The sequence below is a fragment of the Carcharodon carcharias genome, chromosome 19 (genome assembly GCF_017639515.1).
Source record: "Carcharodon carcharias isolate sCarCar2 chromosome 19, sCarCar2.pri, whole genome shotgun sequence".
Lineage (NCBI taxonomy): Eukaryota > Metazoa > Chordata > Chondrichthyes > Lamniformes > Lamnidae > Carcharodon > Carcharodon carcharias.
In genome coordinates, this window is record NC_054485.1 from 58,033,428 (window position 1) to 58,056,417 (window position 22,990).

At 43.2% G+C, this 22,990-nt stretch overlaps 1 protein-coding gene across 6 annotated transcripts in view; it reads right to left on the bottom strand.

Annotated features, from left to right (window-relative positions):
- trit1 (tRNA isopentenyltransferase 1) overlaps positions 1-22,990 on the bottom strand; it is a 67,377-nt gene that overhangs the window by 11,414 nt on the left and 32,973 nt on the right. For all 6 annotated transcript variants that reach the window (XM_041213224.1, XM_041213223.1, XM_041213225.1 and 3 more), the window contains exon 10: positions 13,968-14,085. In XM_041213224.1, the coding sequence (XP_041069158.1) occupies positions 13,968-14,085 (118 nt within the window). The remainder of the gene's footprint in view (positions 1-13,967; positions 14,086-22,990) is intronic.

Sequence of the window (22,990 nt, forward strand, 5' to 3'; positions counted from 1 at the left end):
GACATAGGCAGGAAGAGTGATGAGGTGCTGCAGCGGGAGTTCAGGGAGCTAGGCAGAAAGTTAAAAAACAGGACCTCTCGGGTTGTAATCTCAGGATTACTCCCTGTGCCACATGCGAGGCTAGAAATAGGAAGATAGTGCAGCTAAACACGTGACTAAACAGATGGTGTAGGAGGGAGGGTTTCCGATATCTGGATCATTAGGATCTATTCCGAGACAGGTGGGACTTGTACAAGAAGGACGGGTTGCATCTAAACTGGAGGGGCACCAATATCCTGGCTGCGAGGTTTGCTAGTGTCACTTGGGAGGGTTTAAACTAGCATGGCAGGGGGGTGGGAACCAGAGCAATAGGTCAGCAAGTGAAATAAATGACTAGGAACTAGTGAGTATGGCCAGTAGGACTAAGAGGAAGAGCAGGCAGGGAGAAATTACTGAACACAGTGGGACTGGGGGTCTGAAATGCATTTATTTCAATGTGAGAAGTATAACAGGCAAGGCAGATGAACTCAGAGCTTGGATTAGTACTTGGGACTATTACGTTATTGCTATTGCAGAGACTTGGTTGAAGGATGGGCAGGATTGGCGGATAATCCAGGATTTAGATGTTTCAGGCAGGATAGAGAGGGATGTAGAAGAGGTGGGGGAGTTGCACTGCTGGTTAAGGGCTCATGCACAGCTGTACGACAGGAGGACATTTCGGAGGGCTCATGCAGCGAGGCAATATGGGTAGAGCTCCGGAATAGGAAGGGTGCAGTCACAATTTTGGGGGTTTACTATAGGCCTCCCAATTGACAGTGGGAGATTGAGGAACAGTTATGTAGGCAGATTTTGGAAAGATGTAAAAGCAATAGGGTTGTTGTGATGGGTGATTTTAACTTTCCCTATATTGACTGGGAACCACTTAGTGCTAGGGGTTTGGATGGTGCAGAATTTGTAAGGTGCATCCAGGAGGGCTTGCTGAGACAATATGTGGATAGTCCAACTAGGGAAGGGGCAATACTGGACCTGGTATTAGGGAATGAACCCGGCCAGGTGGTCGAAGTTTCAGTAGGGGAGCATTTCAGGAAAAGTTACCCGAATTCAGTAAGTTTCAAGGTACTGGTGGATAAGGATAACAGGAGTCCTCGGGTTAAGGTGCTTAATTGGGGGAAGGCTAATTATAACAATATTAGGCAGGAACTGAGGAATCTAGACTGGAGGCGGATGTTTGAGGGCAAATCAGCAACTGACATGTGGGGGGCTTTCAAAAGTCAGTTGATAAGAATTCAGGACTGGCATGTTCCTGCTAGGATGAAGGATAAGCATGACAAGTTTCAGGAACCTTGGATAACGAAGGATATTGTGAGATTAGTCAAAAAGAAAAGGGAAGCATTCGTAAGGGCTAGAAGGCTGGGAACAGATGAAGCCCGTGGAGAATATTAAGAAAGTAGGAAGAAACTTAAGTAAGGAGTCAGGAAGGCTAAAAGGGGTCATGAAAAGTCATTGGCAACCAGGATTAAGAAAAATCCCAAGGCCTTTTATACATATGAAAAAAGCAAGAGGGTAGCCAGGGAAAGGGTAGGCCCACTCAGGGACAGAGGTGGGAATCTGTGTGTGGAGCCAGAAGAAATGGGAGAGATATTAAATGAGTACTTCTCATCAGTATTTACCAAAGAGAAGGAATTAGCGGTCGAATTGTCTAGGGAAGAGTGTGTAGATAGCCTTGGATCATGTTGAGATCAAAAAAGAGGTGTTAGGCGTCTTGAAGAATATTAAGGTGGATAAATCCCCAGGGCCAGATGGGATCTACCCCAGAGTACTGAGGGAGGCAACGGAGGAGATTGCTGGGGCCTTGACAGAAATCTTTGTATCCTCACTGGCTACAGGTGAGGTCCCAGAGGACTGGAGAATGGCCAATGTTGTTCCAGTGTTTAAGAAGGGTAGCAGGGATAATCCAGGAAATTACAGGCCAGTGAGCCTTAAATCAGTGGTAGGGAAATTATTGGAGAAGATTCTTCGTGACAGGATTTACTACCATTTGGAAGCAAATGGGCGTATTAGTGAGAGGCAGCATGGTTTTGTGAAGGGGAGGTCCTGTCTCACTAACTTGATCGAGTTTTTCGAGAAAGTGACAAAGATGATCGACGATGGAAGGGCAGTGGATGTTATCTACATGGATTTCAGTAAGGCCTTTGACATGGTCCCTCATGGCAGACTGGTACAGAAGGTAAAGTTGCACGGGATCAGAGGAGAGCTGGCAAGATGGATCCAGAATTGGCTTGGTCATAGAAGACAAAGGGTAGCAGTGGAAGGGTGCTTTTCTGAATGGAGAGCTGTGACTAGTGGTGTTCCGCAGGGATCAGTGCTGGGACCTTCACTGTTTGTAGTATACATAAATGATTTGGAGGAAAATGTAACTGGGCTAATTAGTAAGTATGCAGACGACACTAAGGTTGGATGAGTTGCAGATAGTGAAGAGGATCGTCAAAGGATACAACGGGATATAGATCGGTTGGAGTCTTGGGCGAAGAAATGGCAGATGGAGTTTAATCCAGACAAATGCGAGGTAATGCATTTTGGAAGGTCTAATACAGGTAGGAATTATAAGTAAATGGCAGAACCCTTAAGTGCATCGATGGACAGGGGCATCTGGGTGTACCAGTCTACAGGTCACTGAAAGTGGCAATGCAGGTGGATAAAGTAGTCAGGAAGGCATATTGCATACTTGCCTTCATCGGCAGGGGTACTGAATATAAAAGCTGGGAAGTCGTGCTGCAGATGTATAGAACCTTGGTTAGGCCACACTTGGAATATTAGACCATAAGACATAGGAGCAGAAATTAGGCCATTTGGCCCATCGAGTCTGTTCTACCATTCAATCATGACTAATAAGTTTCTCAACCCCATTCTTCTGCCTTCTCCCCGTAACCTTTGATCCCCTTACCAATCAAGAACCTATCTATCTCGGTCTTAAATACACTCAATGACCTGGCCTCCACAGCCTTCTGTGGCAATGAATTCCACAGATTCACCACTCTCTGGCCAAAGAAGTTTCTCCTCATCTCTGTTCTAAAAGGTCTTCGCTTTACTCTGAGGCTGTGCCCTCGGGCCCTAGTCTCCTCTACTAATGGAAACAACTTTCCCACGTCCACTCTATTCAGGCCATTCAGTATTCTATAAGTTTCAATCAGATCCCCCCTTATCCTTCTAAACTTCATCGACCCAGAGTCCTCAAACGTTCCTCATATGTTAAGCCTTTCATTGCTGGGATTGTTCTCAGGAACCTCCTCTGGACCCTCTCCAGGACCAGCACATCCTTCCTGAGATACGGGGCCCAAAATTGCTCACAATATTCTAAATGTGGTCTGACCAGAGCCTTATAAAGCTTCGTCCAAATCTGGTTGCCACATTACCAGAAGGATATGGAGGCGTTGGAGAGGGTGCAGGGGTGGTTTACCAGGATGCTGCCTGGTCTGGAGGTTATTAGCTATGAGGAGAGGTTGGAGAAACTCGGATTGTTCTCACTAGAGCGACAGAGATTGAGGGGCATCTTGATAGAAGTTTACAAAATTATGAGTGGCATGGACAGAGTAGATAGTCAGAAGCTTTTTCCCAGAGTGGAAGAGTCAATTACTAGGGGACATAGATTTAAGGTGAGAGGAGAAAACTATAGAGGAGATGTGCGGGGCAAGTTTTTTATGCAGAGGGTAATGAGTGTCTGGAATTTGCTGCCAGAGGAGGTGGTGGAAGCAGGTACGATAGTTGTGTTTAAGAGGCAGCTTGACAAATACATGAATAGGATGGGAATAGAGAGATACGGACCGCGGAAGTGCAAAATGTTTTAGTTTGACAGGCAATATGATCGGCGCAGGCTTGGAGGGCCGAAGGGCCTGTTCCTGTGCTGTACTTTACTTTGTTCTTTCTTTGTTTAGTACTTTCCAGAGTCCTACCATTCATAGCATAGTCCCTTGCCTTGTTAGCTCTCCCCAAGTGCATTACCTCACACTTTTCCACATTGAATTCCATTTGCCACTGCTCTGCTCACCTGACTAGTCCATTGATATCCTCCTGCAGTTTACGGCTATCCTCCTCACTACTTACCACCTTACCAATTTCTGTGTCATCTGAAAACTTCTTGATCATGCTCCCTACATTTAAATCCAAATCACTTATGACCAACACAAGCAGCAAGGGCCCCAGCACCGAGTCCTGCGGAACCCCACTGGAACCAGGTTTCCAGTCACAGAAACATCCCTCTACCATCACCCTCTGCTTCCTGCCTCTCAGCCAATTTTGGATGCAACATGCCACTTTGCCTTGGATCCCATGGGCTCTTACTTTCTTGACCAGTCTGCTATCAAAAGACTTGCTAAAGTCCATGTAGACCACATCAAATGTATTACCCTCCTCAAAAAATTCGATCATATTTGTCAAACAAGACCTTTCCTTAACAAATCCATGCTGACCATCCCTGATTAATCAGTGTCTCTCCAAGTGCAAATATATTCTGTCCCTCAGAATTCTTCCTAGTAACTTCCCCACCACCAAGTTTAGACTGACTGGCCTGTAATTTCCTGGTCTATCCCTTCTTCCCTTTTTTAATAATGGGACAACGTTAGCAGTCCTCCAGTCCTCTGGCACCTCACCTGTGGCTGATATCTCTTCCCTTGGGCCCCTGATATCTCTTCCGTTGCTTCCCTCAACAGCTTGGGTTACATCTCATCCAGGCCTGCAGATTTATCCGGTTTTAAGGCTGCTAAACCCACTAATACCTCCTCTCTCTCTATGTTATTTTCCTCTAATATTTCATAGTCCTCCACCCCGATGTCTATCTCTGCGTCATCCCTTTTCCATTATGAAGACCGATGCAAAGTATTCATTGAGGACTGCACCCACTTCTTCCGGGTCCACACACAGATTACCGAATTGGCCCTACTCTTTCCCTAGTTATTCTCTTGCTCTTTATATATTTCAAAAACCCCTTTGGATTTTCCTTTATTCCATCCACCAATGCTTTCTCATGCACTCTCTTAGCTTTCTTAATTTCCTTTTTAAGTTCCCTCCTGCACTTTTTATATTCTCTTGGTTCTATGCCATACTGAGTCCTCAGTATCTGCCATAAGCTTCTCTTTTTTTCTTAATCCTAACCTTTATGTCCCTTGACACCCAGGATTCTCTGGACCAAGTCCCCCACTTTGTCTTTACGGGAACATATTTGCCCTGTAATCTCATCATAGTAAAATTCGTCTTTCCCCTTAGAACTTTTATTCCCAGCCCAACCTTATACTTTTCTATAATTATCCTAAATCTAACTGAGTTATGGTCACTATCTCCAAAATGCTCCCCTACTGATACGCCTTCTATTTGCCTGGGCTCATTTCTGAATATTAGGTCCAGAACTGGCCCCTCCCTTGTTGGGCTTTCCAAGTACTAGCTAAAAAACTCCTCCTGGATGGAACTTAGGAATTTTGCTCCCTCCCTAATTTGCACACTAAAACTATCCTAGTTAATACTTGGGTAGTTAAAATCCCCTGCTATTACTGCTTATTATTCCTACACTTTTCTGAAATTTGATTACATATTTGATCCTCTATCTCTCTCTGACTGTTTAGGAGCCTATAGTACACACCCAAAAGCGCATTTGCCCCTTTTGTGTTTTTTTACTTCTACCCATATGTCCTCATTTGATGATGCTTCCAAGATATTATCCCTCCTCCTATTATCCCTTGATCAATATTATGACCTTCCTCCTCTTCTATCCCTCTCTCTATCTCTTCTGAATACCCTGCAACCAGGAATGTTGAGCTGCCAATCCTGCCCTTCTTTTAGCAAAGTCTCGGTTATAGTTATGATATCATACTCCCACGTGCCTATCTGTGCCCTCAGCTCGTCTGTATTATTCCTCAGGCTCCTTGCATTAAAATATATTCCATTTAGCCTTGCTAAACTCATTTCTCACCTATGTTTCCTCTGCCTTCCAGACTCACTTACTCACATTTTAACTTCTAATTCCATCTCAGCTTCTCTCCCCTCTGAACTACTTTTCAGGATCCCATTTCCCTGTCAATTTAGTTTAAATCTGCCCCAACAGCATTAGCAAACTTTCCCGGGAGGATTTTGGTCCCATTCCTGTTCAGATATAATCCGTTCAATTTGTGCAGGTTCCACCTCCCTCAGAAACTGCCCCAATGTCCCAGGAATCTAAAGACCACCCTTCTGCACCATCACTCCAGCCACGTATTCATCTGCTCTAACCTTCTGTTCCCAAAATCACCACTGCATGGTACTGGGAGTAATCTGGAGATTACCACTTTTGAAGTCTTTCTTTTCAATTCCCTACCTAATTCCCTAAAGTCTGCTTGCAGGACCTCATTCCTCTTCCTTCCTATGTCATTGGTCCCAACCTGGACCATGACCTCTGGCTGTTCACCCTCCCACTTCCGAATACCCTACAGCCATTCCATGATATCCTTGACCTTGGCACCAGCGAGGCAACATACTATCCTGGAGTCATGTCTACAGCCTCAGAAGTGCCTGTCTACTCCCCTCACTAATGAATCGCCTACCACTATTACCTTTCCACACTTCTTCCTCCCCCCGAGCAACTGGGTCACCCACAGTGCCATGTCCTTGACTTGGTTGGCCTCCACAGAGGAACCATCACTTTCACCATTTTCCAAGGCCGAAAAATGGCTTGCGAGCACTTGGGGGTTTCCCTCACTACCTACCTGGTCCCCTTCTTTTGTCTGGCGGTCACCCATTCCCTCTCTGCTTGCACTTCCTTAAGCTGCGAGTGACCATGTCCTGAAATGTGCTATCCATGAACCTCTCAAATGCACAATAGTGCCCTCTGCTGCCGCTCAAGCTCCAAAACCCGGAGCTTGAGTTGCCTCCTGCACACGTGGTCATTCAGACCGCCAGGGGTGTCTAGGATTTCCCACATAGTTCTGGATGTGCAAATCACGGGATTGAGCTCCTAACTAAATAGAATATTGGCCAGTGCTTTTATTTTACCCTTACTCCTACTTGAGTATAGATTAGATGCTAGATCCTCTAGGTGCTGCTGACTGTCTGTCCCAGGGCCCTCCTCTCACACTCTCCTCTAAGTACTGCCTACTGCCTGTCCCAGGGTTCTCCTCCTGCATGCTTCTCTAGGTGCTGCTGACTGCCTGTCCCAGGGTCCTCCTCTCCTCAGAGTATAAAGGAAAAGATAATGGGAGCTTGTCAGAAAGGTACAGCGATAATCATGGGGGATTTTAATCTACAGATGAACTGGAAAAATCAGATGGGCCAAGGCAGCCTATTTGAGGAGTTGATAGAACGTTTTCAGGATAGTTTCTTGGAACAGTACATTCTTGAGCCAATCAGAGAGCAGGCTTTACCAGACCTGGTACTAGGACCATAGAACCATAGAAAAGTTACAGCACAGAAAGAGCCCATTCAGCCTATCTTGTCCATGCCAGCCCAAGGACACACAGGTGCCTTTTCTAATCCCACCTTCCTGCACCCAGCCCACAGCCCTGCAGCTTACAGCACTTTAGGTGCAGCTCCAGGTACTTTTAAAAAGAGTTTAGAGTTTTTGCCTCTACCACCAACTTGGGCAGTGAATTCCAGACACCTACTACCCTCTGTGTAAAAAAAGTTCTTCCTCATGCCCCCCCTACACCTTCTGCCACTTATCTTGAATCTATGTCCCCTGGTTCTGGAAATCTTCACCAAGGGAAACAATTTTATCCTGTCCACTCGATCTATTCCCCTCATAATTTTGTACACCTCAATCAAGTCACCTCTCAGCATTCTTTGTTCTAAGGAAAATAACTCCAACCTATCCAATCTCTCCTCGTAGCTACACTTTTCTAACCCTGGCAACATTCTTGTAAACTTCCTCCACACTCTCTCCAGAGCTATTAGGTCCTTCCTGTAATGTGGTGACCAGAACTGCACACAATACTCCAGTTGTGGCCTCACAATTCCAATTCCAACATTATATCCTTACTTTTATATTCTATACTTCTGCCAATGAAGGAGAGCATTCCATATGCCTTCTTTACAACCTTGTCTATTTGAACTGCTGCCTTCAGGTTCCTGTGTACTTGTATGCCAAGATCTCTCACTTCATCTACTCCTCTTAATATATTCCCATTTATTGTGTAATCCTGTAACTGTTTGACCTCCCTAAATGTATGACCTCACATTACGCTAAAATCCATCTCCCACTTTAACGCCCACTCCACCAACCCATCTATATCATTTTGGAGATTATGGCTATCCGCTACACTATCCATTACTTGGCCAATCTTTGTATCATCTGCATAATTTCCCAATTGTGCCCCCCGCATTCATGTCCAAATCATTAATATATAACACAAACAGCAAGGATCCCAACACCAAGCCCCGTGGAATACCATTTGAGACAACTTTCCATTTGCAAGGGCATCCATCGACCATTACCCTTTGTTTCCTGTTACAAAGCCAACCTTTTATCCAGTTTGCCACATTAACCTGAATCCCATGGGCTTTTACTTTCCTGACCAATCTGCCATGTGGGATCTTGTCAAATACCTTGCTAAAATCCATATACATAACATCCACTGTCCTACCTTCATCAACCCTTCTTGTCACTTCCTCAAAGAATTCAATCAAATTTGTGAGGCAAGACCTTCCTTTAACAAATCCATGCTGACCATCCCTGACTAGTCCATGCCTTTCCACATGACAGTAAATACTATCTCTCAGATTGATTCTACTAATTTGCTCACCACCGATGTAAGACTAATTGACCTATAATTGTTTGGCATTTCCTTTAATCCCTTTTTAAACAATGGAACTATGTTTGCATTTCTCCAGTCCTCCAGTACCTCCCCTGTATCTAGTGAAGATTGGAAAATCATCCTCAGAGCATCCCCTGACTTCCTTCAGCAGCCTTGGAAACAATCCATTTGACCCTGGTGACTTATCAACTTTCAAGGACTTTAACCCTTCGAGTACTTCCTCTCCCTTTATGACCATCCCGTCCAATATCTCGCAGTGTTCCTCCTGGACTACTATATCTACATCCTCCCTTTCCTTTGTAAACATGGAGACAAAATATTCATTCAAAACCCTTCCCACAGCCTCTTTTTCTACACACAAGTTTCCATCTTCATCTCTGGTAGGTCTCACTTTTTCCTTAACTAACCTTTTAGCATTAATGTATTGGTAAAACATCTTTGGATTATCTTTAACTTTACTTGCTAATCTTTTTTCATGCCCTCTCTTTGATTTCCTTATTTCCTTTTTTACTTCATCCCTGCACTTCCTATATTTGTCTAGGCTATCTGCAGTACTTAGTTCTTTGTGTCTATAGTACGCTTTCTTTTTCTGTTTGATCTTCCCCTGTATTCCTCTAGACAACCGGGGGGGGGGGTCTAGATTTGGCAGTACCACTCTTATTTTTGTAGGGGACGTGTTTACTTTGTACAATTAGGATCTTGCTTTTTAATGCTTCCCGCTGGTTTTCCACTGTTTTATCCTCCAGCAGTGCTGTCCAGTCCACCTCAGCCAAGTCCCTTCTCATTTCTGCAAAATTTGCCTTCCCCCAGTTCAAGACTTTTACTCCTGCCTTATCTCTGTCCTTTTCCATGGTAATGTTAAATCTAACTGAATTGTGATCACTGTCCCCGATACGGTCGCCAACTGTCACCTCACCCACTTGCCCTTCTTCGTTCCCCAAGACTAGGTCTAGAATTGCAAAACCTGCTGAGTTTTTCCAGGTAATTAATTGTTTTTGTTTTGGATTTCCAGCATCCGCAGTTTTTTGTTTTTATCCTCTCATTGGGTTTGTCACTAATTGGTTGAAAAAATTTTCCTGGACACACTGCATGAATTTTTCTCTCTCAGTGCCCCTTATATTGTTTGAATCCCAGTTGATATTAGGATAGTGCAACAAGATGGATTAATTGGTAACCTCACTGTGAAAGCACCCCTAGGTAGCAGCGATCATAATATTATTGAATTTTACATTCAGTTTGAGGGAGAGAGGAGTGGATCCAAGACTAATATTTTAAACTTAAGTAAGGACAATTGTGAGGCCACAAAAACAAAGCTAGCTAGAGTGAACTGGCAAATGAGGTTAAGGGATAGGTCAATAGAGATGCAGTGGCAGACACTGAAAGGGATATTTCAAGATAGATATATTCCAAAGAGAAAGAAAACTTTCAAGGGGAGAACCCATCATCCGTGGTTAACTAAAAAAGTTAAAGGCAGTATTAAATTTAAAGAAAAAGCATATAAGTGCACAAAGATGGGTGGCAGGTCAGAAGATTGGACAGAATATAAAGAATAGCAAAGAATGACAAAAAGATTAGTAAGGACGGAAAAATTAGAAAGCTAGCTGGAAATGTAAAGATGGATAGGAAGAGTTTCTACAGATGTTGAAACAAGAAAAGAGTTAACAAAGTGAGCATTGGTCCTATAAAAAGTGAGTCTGGGAAATTAATAATGGAAAACAAAGAGATGGCAGATGAATTAAACAGGTATTTTGCATCAGTTTTGACTGTAGAGGATACAAGTAACATCCCAGAAATAGCTGTAAATCAGGAAATGGAAGGGAGGGAGGAACTCAGGAAAATTAGAAACACCAAAGAAGTAGTATTGAGCAGATTGTTGAAGCTGCAGGCTGACAAAACCCCAGGTCCAGATGGACTTCATCCCACAGTCTTGAAAGAAATGGCTAGTGAGATAGTTGATGCGTTGGGTTTAATTTTCCAAACTTCCCATTAATTGGAAAAAGCAAATATAACTCCTTTATTCAAAAAGGGAGGGAGACAGAAAGCAGGGAAATATAGGCCAGTTACATCTGTCATAGGAAAAATGTTATAAGATATTCTTAAAGATGTTATAGCAGGGTACTTAGAAACGTTTAAGGCAACCAGGCAGAGTCAATGTAGTTTTGTGAAAGGGAAATCATGTTAAACCAATTTATTGGAGTTCTTTGAAGGGTTCACATGTGCTGTGGATAAAGGGGAACCAGTGGATGAGCTGTACTTAGGTTTCCAGAAGGCATTTGATAAGGTGCCACATCAAAGATTATTGTAGAAAATAAAAGCTCGTGGTTTATGGGGTAACATATTGGCATGGATAGAAGATTGACTAGCTAACAGGAAACAGAGGGCAGCCATAAATGGGTCTTTTTCTGGTTGGAAAGATGTGATGAGTGATGTGCCACAGGGATCAGTGCTGGGGCCCCAACTTTTTACAATTTATATAAATGACTTGGATGAAGAGACAGATGGTATGGTTGCTAAATTTGCTAATGAAACAGAGATAGGTAGGAAAGTAAGTTGTGATAGGGACATAAGGTGGCTACAAACTGACCTAGATAGGTTAAGTGAGTGGGCAAAGACCTGGCAAATGAGTATAATGTGGCCAAATGTGAAATCACTCATTTTGGCAGGAGGAATAAAAAAAAACTTATGTTCAGAGATTGCAGAGCTCTGAGATTCAGAGGGATCTGGGTGTCCTAATGCAGGAATCACAAAAGGCTAGTATGAAGGTACAGCAAGTAATTAGGAAAACCCATAGAACGTTATACAAGAGTAAGGGGTTATGCTTCAGTTATACAGGGCATTGATAAAACCACATCTGGATAGGTCTCCTTATTTAAGGAAAGATGTAAATATGGTGGAAGCAGTTCAGAGAAGGTTTACTAGACTAATTCATGGATAGGGTGGATTGCCTTATGAGGAAAGGGTAGGCAGGCTTGGCTTGTATCTACTGGAGTTTAGAAGAGTAAGAGGTGACCTGATCGAAACCTTTAAGATCCTGAGGGGTCTTGACAGAGTGGATGCGGAGAAGATATCTCCTCTTGTGGGAGAATCTAGGACTAGGGGTCATGGTTTAAAAATAAGGGGTCACCCATTTAAGACAGAGATGAGAAGACATTTTTTCTCTCAGAGGGTTGAGTGTCGTTGGAACTCTCTTCCTCAAAAAGCACTGGAAGCAGGGTCTTTGGATATTTTCAAGGCAGAGCTTGATAGATTCTTGATTAACAAGGGGGTGAAATGTTATCAGGTGGAGGCAAGAGGTTACAATCAGGTCAGCCATGGTCTTAATGAATAGCGAAGCAGGCTTGAAGGGCTAAGGGGCCAACTCCTGCTCCTGGTTTGCATGTTTGTATATGTTGACACTTCAAGTCCACACCCATCTTTCCAGGGACTGCATGTGTGAATCCCTCCAATCAGGTTCCTGCCCTACCACAGTACAGAAACGGCTCTTATCAAAGTCATCAATGACTTCCAATATGGCTGTGAGAATGGTAAACTTTCCCTCCTCACCTCAGCCTGCCCGCAGTCTTCGACATGACTGACCACACCATCCTCTTCCAACGCCTCTCCATTGTTGTCTAGCTGAGTAGGACTGCTCTCACCTGGTTCCGTTCTTATCGATCCAGCTGTAGCCAAAGATGGCTGCACTTCCTGCTCCTGCACTGTTACCTCTGGTGTTCCCCAAGGAGTTATTCTTGGCCCCCTCCTAATTCTCATCTACATGCTGCCCCTAGGCAACACCACCCAAAAACACAGGATCAGTTTCCATATGCACACTGACAACTAGTCTTACGTTACCAACACCTCTCTCGACCTCCTCACTGTCTCTAAGCTGTCAGACTGCTTATCCAACATCCAGTACTGAAAGAAATAAAATTTCCATCAATTAAATTGGGAAGTGCAAAATCATCGACTTCAGTCCCCATCATAAACTCTATTGCCGACTGACTCCATCCAGCTTCTTGGCAGCATTGAGGCTGAACTAGACTGTTCACAATCTTGTCATTGTATTTGACCTAGAGTTGAGCTTCTAACTACAGATTCGCACCATCATTGACAATGCCTATGTCCATCCCCATAACATTCCAATTCCACTCCTGTGTCTATTCATCTGCTGCTAAAACTTTCATCCATGCATTTATTACCTCTAGATTTGTCTATTCCAATGCAGTCCCGGTTGGCCTTCTGTATTCTACACTTCATAAACTCAAAGTCACCCAAACATCTGCTGCCTATATTCAAACTTGCATCAAGTCCTGTTCACTCAAGACCCTGTGCTTGCTGACCTACATTAGCTTCCAGTTAAACAACATCTCGATTTTAAAATTCTTATCCTCATTTTCAAATCCCTCCTTGGCCTTGCCCCTTTCCATCTCTAATCTCCTCCAAACCCCAAACTCAGATATCTGCTCCTCTAATTCCTGTGATACCCTGAATTTAATCATTCCATCATGACGGCCTTGCCATCAGTTGTCAAGGCCTTAAATCCTGGATTTCCCTCCTTAAACCTCTTCCTGCATCTCCATTTCTCTTTCCTCCTTAAAATCTTATCTTTGGTCATCTACCCTAATAGCTTATGTGGCTCGCTGTGAAATTTTGTTTCATAACTCTCCTGTGAAGCACCTTGGGATGTTTTACTATGTTAAAGGCACTAGATAAATTTAAGTTGTTAAATTAAAGTTGTTGTAGTAGTGAGATTCTCACAACACCTAAACCTACAGATTAGGTCGGTCACCAGCTCCATTGCCAACCTGGCGAAAGTTTGTTGATTTCTGCCGGGAACTGGCAGAAATACTGCAATTGACCTCAGTACCAATGGGAACTGGCCAGGAATTAATTTCGAAATCATTATTCACTCACCCTGCTGTACATTTGCAAGTGGAACATGGATGTCAACACAGTGAAGTTAACACTCACTGGCTAACCTTACACATGAATGGATATGTGCACAAAATATCTAGCAGTGAACACTTGTCAGAGAGGAAAAGATTAGTAATAATCTTACTGTGGAGGAGGCCAATCAGTACTGCTCTATGTAGAGTAGGGTATCAGGTGACAGGGTTAATGAGATTGTCTCCACTCATAGTCCCACCAACTCCATGTGGGATAAGGACACTCTCCCCTCGTACCCTGAGTCCTGCTCATTCACTCTGGGTTACGGTTGCAACTCAAACCCATTCTTACCCTTCCATTCCCGGTCACCGAGGATGATTTTGTCACACAATTCACACACCCGCCGGTTCCTCTTCCCCTCATATTGGTCATATTCCAGGATTAGAGGCAGCACTGCAGGTTCCTCTCCCTGCAAACAAGGACGCAACATCAAATGACAGCAACACAGCAGCTTGGAATTACTGAGTTGAATAAAACCATTAGCTTCCATTAAATTGAGTCATTAATAAACTATTTTGAAGAGTTCCAAACAGTCCGTAGACTGGAGCAGAGCATGCTCATTTTCTCTGGCACCACAGGCTGAGAGCATAGTCAATAAAGCATACAGCATCCTAAGCTTTACCAACAGGGCCATGGAGTACAAAATCAAGGAAGTTATGTTAAACATGTATAGAACTATACTGCATCCATAGGAAGGATGTGAAGCCATTAGAAAGGGTGCAGAAAAGATTCATGAGGTAGGTTCTAGAGATGAGGAACCTCAGCTACAGAGGTAGATTGAAGAAACTTGGACTGTTCTCCTTGGAGAAGGTTGAACAGAGATTTGATAGAGGTATGCAAAATCATGAGGAGTGTGAACAGAGTGGATAGTGGGAAGCAGTGGGCATACATTTAAAGTAATTGGCAAAAGAAGCAATGATGACACAAGGAAAAAATTCTTCACCCAGCAAGTGGTTAGTTTCTGGAATGAACAGCCTGACAGTGTGGTGGAGGCAGGGTTAATTGAGGTTTCAAAAGGGAATTGTTCATTACCTGAAAAGGACAGTAAAGAGAGGCAAACTGAACTCCTTTATTTTTATCGCTGTCTGTCTGTAAACAGAGCTGTTTTAATTTTTGAAATAGGCTGTGGTGCGTTTCCCCAAACCCTTTGTTTGAGGGATCAATTTTAAAGTGACTCACAGAAAACTCTCTTTAAAGTAAGGGTTCGCCAAATGCTGGGTTTGAGGGGGCTGGTTTAATTGCGGCCTGGGTTTTCCCTGCAACTAGGCAGGCATGGCAGGTCTTGCAGCTCATATGTCCAGCCATCGGGATATCAAGGGCAATGCTTAGAACCTCCAGACTGTATTCTGGGGCACTACAATCTGGTGGAGCACCATAGGACCACAAGACATAGGAAAAAAGGTAGGCCATTTGGCCCATTGAGTCTGCTCTGCCATTCAATGGGGTTATGGCTGATCCGATAATCCTCAAATCCACTTTTCTGCCTTTTACATAGCCCTCGATTCCTTACTGATTAAAAATCTGTCCATCTCAGCCTTGAATATACTTAACGACCCAGCCTCTACAGCCCTGTGCGGTAAAGAATTCCACAGATTCACTACCCTCTGAGAGGAGAAATTCCTCCCCATCTCCGTCTTAGTAAGGGCGACCCCTTACTCTGAGATTATGCCCTCTGGTCCTAGACTCTCCTACAAGAGGAAACAGCCTCTCAGCATCTACCCTATCAAGCCCCCTAAGAATCTTATATGTTTCAATAAGGTCGCCTCTCATTCTTCTAAACTCCAATGAGCACAGGCCCAACCTACTCAATCTCTCCTCATAAGAAAATCCCTCCATGCCTGGGAACAAGCTAGTGAATGTTCTCTGAACTGCCTCCATTGTCAGTATACCTTCCCTTAGATAAGGGGACCGAAACTATTCACAGTATTCTAAAAGTGGTCTAACTAGTGCCTTGTATAGTTTTAACAATATTTCCCTATTTTTATACTCCATTCCCTTTGAAATAAGGGACAACATTCCACTTGCCTTTCCTATTATCTGCTGAACTTGTATTCTAGCTTTTTGTGATTCATGCACAAGGACCCCCAATTCACTCTGTGCTGCAGCTTTCTGCAGTCTTTCTCCGTTTAAATAATATTCAGCTCCTCTATTCTTCATGCCAAAGTGCATAATCTCACATTTTTTCATATTATATTCCATCTGCCAACTTCCTGCCCCCTCACTTAACCTGTCTATATCCCTCTATAGACTCTGTGTGATTCCACACCACTTGCCTTCCTTCCTGTTTTTGTATCATCGCAAACTTGGTGATCGTGCATTCACTTCCCTCATCCAAGTCATTAATATATATTGTAAATAATTATGATCCCAGCACTGGTCCCTGTGGCACTCCTAGTTACATGCCCTCCTTATACCAACTCCCTGTCTTCTATTATTTAGCAAATCCTCTATCCATGCTAATACACTACCCCCAACACTATAGGCTCTTACCTTATTAAGTACCCTTTTGTGCTGTACCTTATCGAACCTCTAAAGGTTCCCCTTGATCTATCCTGCTTGCTAACTCCTCAAAGAATTCTAATCAATTTGTTAGGCGTGATTTCCCCTTCATGAAGCCATGCTGACTCTGCTTGATTATATTATGCATTTCTAAATGCTCTGTTATTACATCCTTTACAATAGATTCTAACATTTTCCCAATGACAGATGTTAGGCTAACTGGCCTATAGTTACCTCCCTCCCTTTTTGAATAAGGGTGTTACATTGGCAGTTTTCCAATCCTCTGAGACTTTTCCAGAATCTAAGGATTCTTGGAAGATTACTACCAGTGCATCCACTATCTCTGTAGTTACATCCTTTAATATCCTAGGATGCAACCCATCAGGTCCAGGGACTTATCGGCCTTTAGCCCCATTAGTTTCCCTAGTACTTTTTCTCTAGTGATAGTTATTGTATTTATTTCCTCCCCCTTCCTTTTGCTCCTTTATTATTTAGTATTTTTGGAATGCTATTAGTGTCTTCTACGGTGAGACCGATGCAAAGTATTTAATCAACTCCCCTGCCATTTCCTGGTTCCCCATTATTATTTCCCCAGTCTCATTCTCTAAGGGGCCTATGTTCACTTTGGCCTCTCTCTTCCTTTTTATATATTTAAAGAAGCTCTTACTGTTTGTTTTTATAGTACTTGCTTAGTTTACTCTCAAACACTCCTCATCCACAGACCTCCCCCCAGGGGCTCTCCACTTCCGCAATACTACCCCATCTCGCGGGTTGTAACACTCAGGGACCTAGACGGCTACTGCCTCAGTGCAGGCAGTCTGTGCTATGCGCTTTACTTCAGGATCTCCCTGCAGTGCTTTAATCAGGGAGGTTTGGCTGAGCACCTCCTCCCCGCCAGCCATGTTTTTGAAAAAGGGTCTGCTAACCAGACCCCTGGCTCATCCAGCTGGGGGGGTTCCCTCTCATCTAAGCTTGCCTGGAACTTCTCCTTGCAGCTGCTGTTTCTCTTTTTTTACTTGGCTGGTCTAGAATTATAGGGGATGATTCCACCTTACGACCAGCCAAATTATTCCCGAGTAGGAAATGTATTCCTGGCACTGGCAATTTAGGAACAATTCCTACGTCACTGGATCCGAGACTAGGTCAGACCGTAGGTGGACCTGATGGAGAGGGACAGACATGTATCCTCCTCCCACTCCACTGATTAGTGCCTTGGCTTTCAGGGGGGATTTGAGGTGCGGGAGAGGCTTAGGTTTTTCTCTAACATCAAGGATTGTGTGGTCCCTGTGTCCCAGGGCAGTACAATGGGCTTGCACACGTACTGGAAAGGGTACGGGGACACAGTTCCAGGCAGGACAAAACTCCAGCAGCTCACTAGGATTTTGTCCTGCTCGTCCACACATAGGGCAATATCCTCAGAAGGCTGGTTTCTGCAGTGAGGGTCCCTGCCTGATCACCGCATACAAGGCTATCCTCTTTGGGATTACTCTTGTGGTGCCCTACAAGACTCTCAGGTTTAGCTTCCAGCATTCAGATCTGGAGGCTTCTATTTTGTTACACTGGTCTCCAGGTGTTCTTTTGTTCTGGGCTTGAGGAGGACTTCTTCCGCCTTCATTTCTACCTTTCTTTCTGGGTGTAACCCCCTTCCTATCCAGTTCTCCCTTCTATCTTTCCAATGGTTATGGGGGTTAGTTTGGAAAGGGTTTGCCTGAGTTGCCAGGCCTAAGGGTGAGGTCAAAACTATCCGCTGTGACTGCTGCATCCTGGGTTGTGAGGACATTCTGCTCCTCTAAGTGCATTCTGAGGTTGAAGGGTAGGCGGTTTTTAAATTCCACGAGCAATATCAGTTCTCATAACCCAACACAGATGCACTATTTTTGAAGGGCAGACGCATTGGTCGAACACAATTTGTTTTAGCCTTTCAAATTCTAGGTAGGTTGGCGCGGGTTTCTTATATGCTTCTGGGGCTAACTCATAACAGTTTTGGTCAGTTCATAACTAGTGGACATTTCAGGAACCAGCACAGAATAGACCTCTTAGGTCTTCCGTGTCAACTGACCTTGTATCATAAGGGTCCAGATTTCTGGTGGCCATTTTAGCAATCCTGCTATCATCTCAAAAGTGCTGAAAAATTATACTGTATCTTTTTCAGATTTGGGAATGAACCTAGCGTATTTAAGGGCTTCAAAGCTTGGTTCTGGTGTGGGGACATCAGGTAAACAGGGGTTTTCCCTAGCAGCTTCCAGCTGTCTGATCTCTCTCTCTCTCTCTCTTTCTGAGCATGTAATTCCATTTGCAATTTTCAGAGCGGGAAAACCCTTATCTTCTCTTGAGCTTCCCTTTTTCTCACCTGAAACTCTAGGTGTATTTTAAATTTTTCCCGCTTTATTTTGGCTATAGAAGTTGATTAGTTTCAGGTTCTAACTCCTCATCTACCTGTTCTGGTTGTGGACTGAGGCAAAAATGCTCAACCAGCATCTTGAGTAACTCAGTTCTTTTCAGCTTACTGGGTAATTTTAATTGTACCTCCCTAGCTACAGCTTTCAACTGCTCTCTGCTGAGGATGCTAGTGTTTGGCCAGTTAAGTTGCCTTGTTGTGAAAATATCTGTGCATCGAAATTTGCCATTTTGCTCTGGTGTTGGGGTAAAGGAATTTGCTGTGGTAGTTTAATTGTTTTATAGATTGTTTCAGCTATTGAACTTTCCTTCTTGGCTAACAATTGGTTTCTTTTAGTATCCAATTGAGCTTGTTTCTTAAATTTAGACTTTGGTCAAATTTTAGCTCATTTGCAATGGATTTTCTCTTGGACTTGAAACCCCAATTTCTGTTACGGACAGGTGGGAGAGGCAAACTGAACTCCTTCATTTTTCTTGCTCTTTGTCTGTAAGCAGAGCATTTTAATTTCTGAAATAGACTGTGATGAGTTTCCCCAAACCCTCTGTTTGTGAAGTCAGTGACTTGCAGCAAACTCTCTTCAGAGTTAAATCAGAAGTATTGTTTATTCATGCGTTCAAACTGGGGGATGGTCAGGGGAGCTCTGCTAACTGAAAGCAGGAGTTGCCGAATTCCTTCAAAGTTGCTGATGACATAGCAAGATGAGATTGGTATGCAGAGACTCAGTCCGCTCTACAGGCAGTGACAGGAATGTTCCAGAGAACCAGGCTTCAAGGTGGTTTGGATTTAAGGCAGGCTTTGTTGGTGCCCGAGTCCTGTTTTGGTATTGACAGGCTGGATGGAAACAGCTGAATACACTGGGAGTCCAGGAATGTAAAATTAAAATTTTCCAAAGGCCAAAGGAGCTTAGGTCATGTGGTGTTGCCCATTGATCAGTCAGTTTCAGGTTAACAATCAGTTTCTACGTCTCTGGTCAAAATCTATTGTTCACCTCAGGAGATAGATGGTAGCTATTAGCGCTTCTGTGGGTATAACTAGTTTTGATGGCTGTCTCGCTTTGTTATATGCGTAGACTGTGGAGACAGACCATCTCCTGCTTCCTTGTTTCATTGATTGCAATGGGTCCACACAATGATATATGTGAGATTCCACAAGGTTGAGGGTTGAGCTTTGTCCTGTAGTTACTATTGTATGTTTCCAGAACTGCAGCCAACTTGCAAATCATGTGACCTGCAGCAGCCATTTTTTTGTCCAGCAAAGTCCATTTTTAAATAAGCAGAAAGTAAGGTTTTATTTAAACAGTTTATGAACGCCTTCACATCTTATGGGCATGACATAGGGCTACGGGAAAAAGGCAGGGAATTGTTCCTTCAGAGGGACAGCACAGACATGGCAGGCTGAATGGCCTGCATTTTTGCTGTAACCATTCTATGATTCTATGAGCTGAGTCAAGGTTTAGCTGTTTAAAAAAGAAAGAACTTGCATATATTAGATATGCTGGCATAATTGCAATGAACACCGGACTAGTAATCCAAAGGCCCAGGCTAATGCTCTGGAGACATGGGTTCAAATCCCAAAATGGTAGCTGGTGGAATTTAAATTCAACTAATAAATCTGGAATTGAAAACTAGTCTCAGTGATGGTGACCATGAAACTGCCATTCGATTGTAAAAACCCATCTGGTTCACTGATGTTCTTTAGGGAAGAAAATCTGTCATTTTTTTCTGGTCTGGCCTACATGTGACTTGCGTGACTCCAAACCCACAGTAATGTGGTTGACTCTTAACTGCTCTGTGAAATGGTACGGCAAGCCACTCAGTTCTAGGGCAATTAGGGATGGGGCACAAATGTTGGTCTTGTCAGCAACGTCCACATCCCATGAAAGAATAAAAAGCATCTTTCATAACAGCACGAAGTCCCAAATCAAAAGTACTTCATTAGTAGGTTAGCGAAGTAGAGTAGGAAATGCAGCAGTCAATTAGCACACAGTAAGCCCCCACAAACAGCACCATGATAATCATCAGATAATCTGTTTTTAATGATGTCGATTGAGGGATAAATATTGACCAGGACACTGTGGAGAAGTCCCCTGGCCTTCTTTGAATAGTGCCATGGAATCGTTTGCATCCGCTTGAGAGGGTAAACAAGGCCTCAGATTAAGGGTTTCATCTGACAGGCAGACTTAATGTATATTAAAGTGACATAAATATTAAATACAGTCTGCTTAGGGTGGTGCAGATGGGTAGCCAGGAATATTAAAATGTAAACGGTACAGCTGGAAAATAATGAAGTAATTGCAAGGGCTGAGAGGGATTAAAAACTATTAGAAGAAGAAAACAAATAAGTTAAACAGTGAGCTCATGGCAGAGGGGTTAGAAAGCAGAGCAGTGGCCAGGTGACAGGAGAACAGGGCAGAAGAAAAATTCAGTGGGTGATGCGAGTAGATTCCATGATACATAGAATTACTGCAATTGAAGCACAGGAACAGGCCATTTGGCCCAACTGCTCCATACTAATATTTACGCTCCACATAAAACTCCTTTAGCCAGTCTTCGACTCATCCTATCAAAATATTCTTCTATCAACATTCAGGTATTCCTTTCTCCCTTATGTACTTATCTAGCTTTCTCTTAAATGCGTAAGCTATTCACTTCAACTATTCCATGTGGTATTAAGCTTCATACTCTCACCACTCTGGGTAAAGGTGTTTCTCCCAAAGTCCTTATTGGATTATCAGTGACTATCTTACATATATGGTTCCCAGTTTTGGACTCCCCTACAGGTGTATTCAGTCCTTCAGTAAGAATGTATTCAATGTTAAAAACTGACAGTGAAAGTTAATGTGTCAGGTCTTGGCTCAGTAAGAAACAGGAGAAGATGTTTAGAAGTGAAAGATAGTCTGAAGAATCAGACGTCAGGCACTTTGGGGGTTGAGTGCTGTAGCCAATTCTTCAGCAACAATGCATTCAACTTAGAGCCCAACAATTAAAAGCTCAAAAGAAGGTACTGCAAAAAGGCAGTCTATAATAGATAATTTTCAGAAATTGGCCAAACTTTGCCACCCAGCATTCCACAGAACCTTGAAAAACAGACAAAGACACAATGAGTGAATTCTTCAATATACTAGTCAAGAGATGATTAATGAGGCCATTATAGGAGCAGGAGTAGGCCATTTGGCCCTTTGAGCCAGCTTCACCATTCAATAAGATCATGGCTGATCTGTTTGTGGTCTCAGCTCCACTTTCCTGACCAGACAATGGAAATGCGTCTATCTAATTAAATGATTTGTCTCTACCATTGAACACTTGGCTAAACTATACAACTATAAATAATATCTACAGATTTGGTGACATTGTTTTTGAATGTGCCCCCACGTTCCTTGGAAATACTAATCCCAAAGGACTTATTGATAAAAGTGAAATGTACCTGATATGATAACCAGGGTCTTTCCCATCGAAACACATTCACATGTTAATGGACTATTCATAAAACAGGATTTGAGATTGTTACAATATATTAAGAAGACACAGATTTGGGAGACGGTCGATGCAATCATTGTCACAGGTGTGATTTTTTAGTAGTTTTAAGAAATGTGTAATAGGGGTAGCAGACAGCAGTAGCAGCACAACACAGTATAGAGATTTCAGGAAATACATTAATAAGGGGATTGGATAAATTAAAACAGGAAACTAAGCTAAAGGAACAGCAGTAACAGAAGCAACTTTTCAGAAGCAACCAGTTAACAGTGTGAGTGCCAGAAGTTCCAGGAACAGTATTTGTAAATATGATACTGATTTAACTTAAAAGGGAGCAGGATACTGATGTTTGTAAGTTATCGATGATAAACAGGATTTGTAAGTACAGGTCTAATGTGATAGGAGCAGGGTACTAATGTTTGTAAGTTTATTGATGTTAAAATAAACTATTAAAAAGAAGAGTTGTGAGCCTTGACCATTTTCTCCACCTGGACGGATTCAGGCTGAATCTTGGAGTTAGGAGTATAACAGGGGAGGTGTGGGTTCACCTACCTGCAAGGTGAAGTACCTCCCCTATGCGTACCCTATCTAGCTCCTTCGTAATTTTAAAGACCTGTGTCAACTCTACTGCTCATATAATAACTTGCACTAAGGCCCATTCACCCATCACTGCCTGTGCTCACTGATCTACAATGGCTCTTGGTCCGGCAACGTCCCCAGTTCAAAATTCTCATTCTCGCTTTCAAATCCCTTCATGACCTGGCCCCTCCCTATCTCTCCAACCTCTTCCAGCCCTACCAAATTTTGAGATAACTGCAAGCCTCCAATTTGGACCTCTTGTGTGTGACCAATTTTAATTGCTTTGTGCCTTCAGCTGCTAAGGTCCTAAACACATGGACTTCTCAATTCCAGTATTACTGTTGCAAATTTGTTTTGCATCTTCC